Raw genomic sequence first — 9473 nt, 5'->3', positions numbered from 1 at the left:
ATGCTACGTACAGCACAACCACTGGCTGCAACCAGGTGCGGGAGGATGTCACTGCTGAGAGCCAGGCTTGCCAGCCTGAGAGAAAGGAGCTGCCATTGTAGCGCAGAGCAAGCAGGAGAGAGAAGAAAGGGAAACCAAACACCACAGAACCTCTGTCCAATTCTGCACAGTGCATTGTAAGAACCTCAAAAATACAAGCAATCTCTTTCACATATAACTCAATAAATACCACTTTGCTGCAAAAGATTTATTTTGAGAAGACTTCTTTTGGTGGAAAGCTTCAATGCTAGAATTTAGAATTAATACTTCATCAATTAATAAAGAAATGTCAAAGCTTTTATGATACAGAATTCAGAAATTTATTTTAAGCTTTTCAGTTAAGAGGAGAGTGAGGTGGGCACACTTGTTTCTTGTTTTTGTTGCACCTGCTAAGTCAAATAACAAGTGAAAGTAAATCTAAAGTTAGAAACCAAGTGAAATGAAGGACCCAGGAAGGGATACCATCTGTCAATGGGGGGGAAAAAAAAGGCAAAGATTTTGAAAGATACTAAGAAAATGTGCAAATATTAGTTTAAAAAAATAAGGAATGCTTCAAATTCATTAATGTTTCCTCTATTTACGAATTGCCATGGTTTAGCAAAAGTCAATGACATTGAGGGCTGCAGTATTAAAGAGGGGAAATGCCTTATTCCAGAAGGTTCTGGGAGTCATAGATTTTTCTTGTGCTCTCATTCCAGTGTCAACACCAGACTTCAGAGCCAGGTTTCTCCCCTGGAATTAGGCTCCTATGAATAAGATCTTCACTGCTAGCCTTCTAGTAAGTGTGCAGCCCAATGCAGAACCCCGAAACTGGGCTACGCACCGTCATTCTTTAGAAGTCCCCTAGTGTGGATGACAGGATTTGGGCTGAAACCCGCACAAGGAGGGAGAGGGACCAGGGCAGGAGGACCTGTACCCACGCAGCCCCCCTTTGGACTGCAGATTAGGGATGACAGCTTCCTGGGAAAAGTGGTTGCCCACCTAAGGGGACCCTGAGAAAGAAAACAGCATGAGAACCTGGGTGTGGGAGGGCAGGGGCAAGCACTCAGAGGGCCAAGTTGAGATGGGGTTTTCCTTGAGTGAATGTCTTTCAAAACTAACAACATACTGTGTGGTTGTTTAACATGCTGATGTATGAACACTGCTGGGCCCTGAAGTCTTACTTTCAAAACCATTTTTTTTCCCCTTTCATGTTGTAAGTAGAGGGAGAAACTGACTGTTTTCCCCCGTGAAACAAGTCACTGTCATTATGGCTTTCATCTCAAGTATCTGTTTCCCTTTGTTCCAATTCATTATTTGACCAAATTTATATTCAGAGGTTAGACTTGCAAACATCAAAGCACCACGAATGTGTGTGATATCTAGTGACACTGGGTTGAGAAATGCCAATATAAATACCATATATCAAATTACCATTGTTTCACACCAGGATAAAAAGGGGGTGGTGGTGGTAGTGGTGGTGGTGGGGTGGGGAAGAGTTGTTCTGGAAAGAAATGAAAAGAGCAGAACCAATCTCAAGCAGCCAAGTGGTGAAGTTGAAGGTATGTGACCCCATGATCTCTCAGGTAGGTGGCCAGAAAGGCCGGCTGCTAATGTGTCTTGGCAAAGGGAATGGGAACCGAGCTCAGTGGCTGGCGTGTGCAGCAGTGCGTTGATGTAACGGCAGATTGGGAACAACTGGTTTCTGTTGAGCTTGAGGCCACACATGTTCCAATTCTCCAGAAGAAAAGTTCCCACACAAAATGGAAGTGTTGAGAGCTGCCAAGACGGTTCAGTACTCTTCCTGCTGCTGGGGCTGCTGTTCATGAACTTGTTCCTCTGCTTCTGGCTCTTCTGGGTGGCCCTCCTGTGGTATGGGGGGAGAAGTTTCAGCTGAAACACTTACTGAGGCAGTACCCTCAGCCCCATTATTACTGCTTAGCACAGTGTCCCCAGGCTGTGGGGAGCACAGGCTTAGGCACAGCTTCCCACACAAGTGTCTCCAGCTCCCTGGAGCCAGTACTCAGTACACACCAGGGACGCCTTCACCTCCCTGCTCCGACCAGGAGCCATTGGCTTTACACACCAAATTGTCTTTTGTTTGATATGGAAATTTTCTTGCTTAAAAAAAATATCTTTCTTATTGAGTGAGTATGGGTTACACCATTGTTTCCATAATAGAAGTGGAGGATCCCCCCTTTAGGCATGGTTCCCATGGTGCCCCCACCACCAAGGAAGCCACAGCCCACCACCACACACCCTTGTGCTGCCTCCCTTCTTTGATCTTGTCCCTGCCCCTCTAGCTGCCCCCATTCTGCAGTCAAGTTTTAAGAGTTAGTTTTTCAGTTTGGCTTTATCTGACCCTTTGTTTTTTTATATTCCACATAAAAGTGACACCATCCGGGACTTGTCTTTCTCCTTCTGGCTGATTTCATTTATTATTATCTCTTCCAGCTTGGTATGGAAATTTTCACAGAATTGATTACAGACTTTCCTATCCTCTGTAGGAGGGCCAGAAGTAAACCAAAGCAGGGGCTCAAGAACATCATGCTAAGCATGAGTGGACCTGCTGCGATGCACTAAGAGCCCAGGCCCCACTGGTGTGTCAGAGGGTTATTCTGACACTAATGGCCCACGATGTAGAGCTTCTGGTCCATTTCCTGCCATGCCATCCTCCTCTTGACCTGGTAGCAGATCTGCTTGAAGTAGGCCCTATGTTATAATCTGTTACTGATCTAATGCAGAGAAGCAACCTATTAGCATGGGAAAGGTAACATGGGACATTTTGTAGGCTGCAGTGGGCTAGGGGCCCTCTCCAATAAGGAAGCTCAGGAGCTTTAGCTCAAGGATTTTGGGACATCTATGCAGTGCTGGAGGCCTTATTTGCTTACTCTGTTCTTCCTGTGATATAGATGAGTGAGGGGTTCCTCTACTTGGCTCACGGACCTATTTATTCACTTGCGTAATCTAGGGAAGCCCACCAGGAAAATCAACTCCAGGGAATATCGACTCTAGTCAGTCATATCTGCAAAAGCTTTAAGTTGTTGACCTCACAAAGAATAATGAGCTCTTTATTACCCAAGCACAGAAGGAGTATGGTTTATCAAAAGTTCTGACTGTTGCTTTAAGAACACATAACTTTTTTGTGTTGCAGTTGGGGAGTACATGGAGACCTACAGAGTGCTCCTGTTCTCTCATACTCTGCACTCTCATACTCTGCACACTACAACACAGTGTTGTAGAGGCTCACCGAGAAAAAAATGACCCATGCAAGAGCAAAGAACTTACACACACACATAAGGAGGAGGCCAGGCAAAACCTATGCCAGATATATGATATATGACTAATGCACTGGAGTGCCATCTGCTTAATCAATTCTAATATTTGCCTATTAATCCATCCCATCTTTCTAAATGTTTAGCTGTGAGTGACTGAAGTAGAGTCCCTTATTCTAATTATTATAATCATTAGAAAGAGAAGCAAATTCGGAGATAGTACTGAATAAGGTTCTGGGCACTGTGGGTGGAAAATGTGGGCAAAGGAGGGAGGGGGCATCACCAAAGAGCTGTGATGTATGAGGCAGCACTCAACAGCCTCGTCTGCCACCACTATGCCAGCCACATCTGGCTGTCCCTTACTCTCTGCTTTGTTCATGCTGCTTCCTCTGCCTGAAAAATACTCTCCCTATCTGAGCTCAGTAACTGTTGACATTACTAGTCATCTTCTCTGTGAAGTCTTTGCTTGTCCCTCCAGGCTGTGTTCATGTGCTCTCCACACAAGTTTATTTATGTCTCTATTATCACATTTATCATAATGTGACACATTCCAGTTAATCTGACAGCATTCCTGTCTGTCTCTTCCACTGGGACTGTAGATCCTCTGAGGCAGGGGCTGTCTTCTTCCCATATACCCAATGCCTCGTCCAGTGACAGAAACACAGGTTGTGTCCAAAAGGTGTTGGTTGAGGTGGGACAGACTTTTAGGTCATTCAACAGTGACTCCTGTGACAGTATCTCAGGAAATTAGCACCCGTCTATAAGCAGGTGCATCTGGGCTGACAGACCCATTAGACAGGAGCTGTCAATGACTAAACCTGGATACCTGTGCTTCCAAGTTAAGTATTGAGGGAAAAAATAAAGAGGGGGGCCTGGGTAGCTGGCTGGTGGTTTACTCTGTGAACATTTATCAGGTTTCTGAAACTGGGACTTGAACAACCTTTTAACTTCTGTACTCAAAACTCCCATTTAGATTTTCAAACATGATATTCTAGGGATGTTTGAGTATAAGAATAAAAGACTAGCCATTGCCAGATAAAGACTTGGGGAAGCGACCTCTCTAGCAAACACTTTCCCCTGAAATTTCAATGTAGGTTCACCTATATTTAACTGAAGAGAAGGCACTGTATCTAACCAAGCAGATGAATGAATACCTGTCTTATCTCCAGGAATCTAGCAGCATCATGAACAAAGTGGTGGCATTTCTTCCCAACACCACTGTGTGTCATCTCTGCAGGGCGGTGGTGCAAATCACCCACCACAGAAGCATGCGAATGACCTGAGAGCAGGATCCAGTGCCAGGGCCAGTGCCTGGGGCAGAAAGGCAGCTTCTGAGAGCTTGGGTGGTGGGTGCAGTGACACAGCAACCTCTGAGCACATCCCTCCGTCCCGCCCCCAAACGATGTATTTTCTGAGCTAGAGGGCCAGTTTTTTAAAGGCCCACTCCCCCAGTGGTAGAACTGGGTATGTTTCTGGGGTGCTGCCAAGTGAAATTAGGACTCATTATGCTCAGGGGTGAAGGCTTACGCATGAGGGCTTTAAGGCAATTCCTTGAAGTTCTAGGAGGAGCAGCAAAAAGCAGCATGTGTGCAAGCAGTGGTCAAAAAATACCCAGCAGTGACCAGGTACACAGCATAGTCTTTCCCTTCTTTCTATACAGAAAATAAGGCTTTCAAAAATGGGTGTTAATCACATTCTAAACAGGACACCTGGCACAGACCAGATCAAGTGGCTTAGTCTCCAAGGGAAACTCACTATAGCCTGACAGATTTCTTTTGGAGTTGTCTAGACACAGCGCTGCATTAGAAGATATTCTGGAAATAGAAAAATGAAGGCAATAACTGCATTTTGAAGATTTTGCTGTGGCTACCCTCACATGCAGTTTATGTTAAGTCTATTTTTCCTTTCTGGATTCCAACTGTCTGGTTACTGTCTCTAAGCCTTGGAGAAGGGAGAGCATACACTCAGGACTCTAGGGTTCAAATGCCAAAGACTCTATTTAAATTACTTGGGAACTACTGCCTCTGTTTCTCTCATGTGTAAAATGGAAAAACAACATGTCTACTTAATGGCACTCTCAACAGAATGAACAGAACTGAGAAACAGAAAGTTCTTGGCTCTTCCCTTCAACTCTCATCCCAAGAGTCTGAGGAAAGAACCTGCTTTAAAGTATGACTTCTCCTTCAGGTATCTGCTTTTACGGTCCACATACTGTAAGAAAGGCTCACTGATTCCAGTCCATAGTAAGTTGGTGTTGGGTGTGTGGGTGGGCAGTGGGGACATGAATGGTAAGAGAAGTCGAGTATAGTCATCTAGACAGACCCTCCCTCTCACATCCAGGAGGCCCCTGCTTGCCATTAGCCAGGAATTCAAAGGTCCATGCCAGCTTTTAGTTTGGAGTCCATCCAACAGTTCTCCAATGCCAGGCCTACCTCCTGGGAGAAGACCTCACTTAAGGTTAGTATAAGAAAGCTTTTCCGCACATTAGAAGCACATGGTTGGGGAGATTCCATCCTGCACAGACCTTTCTTCTGTCAACAAGAACTATCATGGACAGACAACAGCGCTGTTCACACAGGCACATAGTGCTGTGTAGACTTCACTGGAGTTAGTCTCAACCTTATGAAGAGAATAACCATAATTCATGGAGTGCCTGACAGACTACAAAGCACTATTTACACATAGAACTTCCTGTTCGTGCCACTCTGGCGCAGACGCACTACAAATCAGCCCTAGGTTTCTCCCAGCAGATCTGAAAATACTGAAAACCGTACTTTGTGAAACCACCAATGCTTCTGGGACCTGGCCAGGTGGATACTCAAGGTGTCAAGATCTACAGTCTGAACTAATGATAACCAAGAAAAATGCTAAAAACAAAAAACAAAAACCACCCAAACCCTTCAGGAAATGAAATAAGTGGTGGGGAATCCCCAAACCCAGACAGTTTTGGAGAATTTCATCACTAGGACTTAAAACCTTAAAATCTTACATGGAGTAAACGTTTGTTTGGTATTCAGAGGGAACAGACTTAAAGTAAACTCCATGGTGGCTTGCTACATTCTGTGGAAATACTGACACACACGTAACTCAACCACAGAGCCCTTGAAGCTCCACAAGCCTCTGAACAAACAGACCCAAAAGCCTCTACCATCTTTGACCTGGTATAAGGAGAAGCTGGACATCCAGTCTGTCCTCCCTCACTTCCAAAGAGTGACTCAGTGGAAGGCCAACCTCTGTCAGGCTTCCACTCCGGCTGCTGGGGCTTCTCCCTTCCACATGTGCAGACCTGGGGTGACCCACCTTGGCTTCTGCTATTTATGCTACCCCTTTTCCTTCTTCGGTATTTAGTTCCTCTGCCACTCCTCCTCACACCTGCCTTCTATCACCTGGCAGAGCCACACCTGCGGTCTCCCATCAGCATTCACTCATGAGCAGCAAGTCCTGTGGAAGAGCCCCCTACCCACCGAGGAGACTTTCTAGAAGCCTAAAGGGCTGTTTTACAGTGCTGTAACAAGTAACCAAGACAACCAGCTATAAAAACAGACAGTTGAGGGGCTTATGGAGATTGGAAAACCATACTCTGATCTGTCAATAGGAAAGAAGAATCCTTACACATAGTTCATTTGCTCACAGAGCTGAAAACCATTTTAGATTTGGCAGTATACATAAGCCAGCTTTTCTCAAGGCCTTTCTATCCACCCCCACCCGTATCTTCCTGACTGATGGATGAATGCATGTCCCAAAGGCATGGGTCAATGGATCATGGTGATAATGATGTCTTTTCCGCTGGGACTACTGAATGCACTGGCTGGGCTGTAATTCTCAGTGAGGTCCCAGGGTAGCATCTGAAGGCATGCCAATCACTGCACTTTAATCAAGAGGGTCACCTCAGAACCCCTGAGTCAGTGGCCCACTTCACTTACATGTTCTTCTGAAGCATAGAGGACTTCCATTAGTCGCTGCACGAGGTCATCATTTTCCTGCCCGTGTTCTTGGCAGAGTAGCTCTATCTCTCTCAACTTTCCAAAGTAGAAATCCCTTTCTTTTTCCACACCTTCCAGGGCAAGTTTTAACGAATGTACCTGTAAGAAGCACAGGTGAGAAGACCCTAAAATATAGCATAAGAAATATGTGACCAGTGATGCCTGCAGAGAAAGGCCAGAACTGTGAAAAGACAGACATGTAAAAATGACTGCTGTATGAGTCTGAAGAGGAACAAGGGGCTGTTGTTTGGAGCTTGAGTGTAGGCCAAGACGTCCAGCCTCACAGCACACTAGTCATGGCCTGCGGTCAACTGAGTGTCTATTAACCAGGGCTGGTGGATCGTTCTGCTCCATGCTTTCCCATACAGGCCCTGAGGAAGCTTTCCTCCCCTGCTAGCAGGGGCTATGGCACATTTTTCTCTTACCCTGATCATGTTCTGCTGGGAGAGGGGATGACAAAATGGGAGGAGGTAAAAGAGAAAGGCTGTGCATTTTGGAAAGTGATCTGGATTTACCTTAAGAAGCTAAAAATGGAAATACTGTATGATCCAGCAATCCCACTAAGGGCAGCTAACTAAATAAAGAACATGAAACCATCAACTTAAAAATTATGTGCTTTATAATGCTTATTGCACTATTATTTATATAGCTAGGACATGGAAACCACCAAAGTGCGTATTGATAGAGGGCTGGATCAAGAACATGTGGTATACCCACACTATGGAATACTACTCAGCCACAAGGAGACAAAATGTCACCACTTACAGCAAAATGGAAGCATTTCAAAGGCATTATGTGTAATAAAGCAAGCCAGAATAACAGATATTGGATATTCACGCAACACATGATCTTACAAAGCAAAACACTTATAAAAATTAGCAGAGTTTCTGAGGTTAAGAGGGAGGAGAGAGAAAAAGAGTCAAAGAGGTATAAGGGATAGTTGTGGGGGATAAAAGGCATTGAACAGCCATAAATTTAAAAAAAAATGTTTTTAAAGATTTTATTTTTATTTATTTATGCATATAAGAACTGGTGTATAGGCCAGAGGTGTGTGTGTGTGGGGGGTGAGAGGATTCATCAGAGACAGAGTGGGGAGAACAGGCAGATTGACTGATACTGAGGGGAGCAGCGGGCATGACAGGCGAAGTCGGCTTCGCCATGTGGGTTGCTCTCTGGCTGGCCAGGGATCGAACTCGTGCTGCAGAGGCTGTGAATTGCTTTACAGTGAGGTGCTTAACCCCTTGCGCCACCAGGGAGACCCTCATTTAAATTAATCTTAACAAAATTTTCAATAATTACATTTGCAATGAAAAATTTTCTCTTTCTAATAACTCTGATCATTCATGCAACTATTTACCTACCCAGAATTAATGACTCATTTAAACATACACTGAGCACACCTAGTGTCTGTCCTCTCCTGTGCACCTGGTGGACTTACATGGATCCTGTCAGATTCAGGGATTTGGTCCCTCCAAGTTAACCTCACTGAAGCCCCATGTAGCTTTTCACAAAGCAGTGCAGCATGAGTTGGCTAACCTTTAACTCTTATGTCTAATAATACTATGGTTTGGACATTTGTGAAAACTGAAGGCAACCAGCAGCCTGAATTCCAGAAAAAAGAAAACTCCCTTTATTCCAGAAATTCTGTCTTACTTTAAAACAAACCACCCCTCTCCCCAGACGTGGCCACAGAATCCTTCTTAAGCCTGTGTTGGTTGGTGCCAGTAGATGCAACTCTGGCAGTTTAGGTTTCTGGTATCTGTCAGCTCCCTCGGACCAGGCAAGAAGGGTCTCCAGACACATTAAGCCCATGAAAACTAGGTTGGTCTGCCTCTCCAGAGGGCTTTGGTCTACACAATGAGCAAAGCACTGAGGCTTCTGTAGAAATACCAGCCAGGTCAGCCTTTGGTGGTATTCCAGATGCATTAGGTAATACATGCACAGTTATAAACATTCCCAAGTGAAAGCCAATGGGAGCTAAATTGTATGATAAAATAGCAATTGACAAATGAAATTCCATTTTCACAGTCTGCTCACAAAGACCAATGCCTCCTCCCTCCCTCACATGTCACAGCAGAGCTTAATTGGTGGATATGGGGGATGAATCCTTGGGAAAACGCAAGGGAAAGAAATGAAAGGTGCTGTTCTGTTCTTCCATTTCTCCCCACCTCTCCATGTCCACACACTGACCTCCTCC

General features: G+C 44.9%; 1 protein-coding gene across 3 annotated transcripts in view; it reads right to left on the bottom strand.

Annotated features, from left to right (window-relative positions):
- Nucleotides 1–1810: 1810 nt before the first annotated feature.
- The window catches only part of MAPRE2 (microtubule associated protein RP/EB family member 2), a gene marked incomplete at both ends in the record, with an annotated part of 149092 nt that continues 141429 nt past the window's right edge, over nt 1811–9473 (bottom strand). For all 3 annotated transcript variants that reach the window (XM_084252485.1, XM_084252484.1, XM_084252486.1), the window contains 2 exons: nt 1811–1885; nt 7217–7375. In XM_084252485.1, coding sequence (XP_084108611.1) covers nt 1811–1885; nt 7217–7375 — 234 coding nt within the window. The remainder of the gene's footprint in view (nt 1886–7216; nt 7376–9473) is intronic.

This window comes from Talpa europaea (assembly GCF_964194135.1).
Source record: "Talpa europaea genome assembly, chromosome: 13".
NCBI lineage: Eukaryota > Metazoa > Chordata > Mammalia > Eulipotyphla > Talpidae > Talpa > Talpa europaea.
Note: the sequence above shows the minus strand (reverse complement) of the source record. Positions and strands in the feature narration are given on the sequence as shown.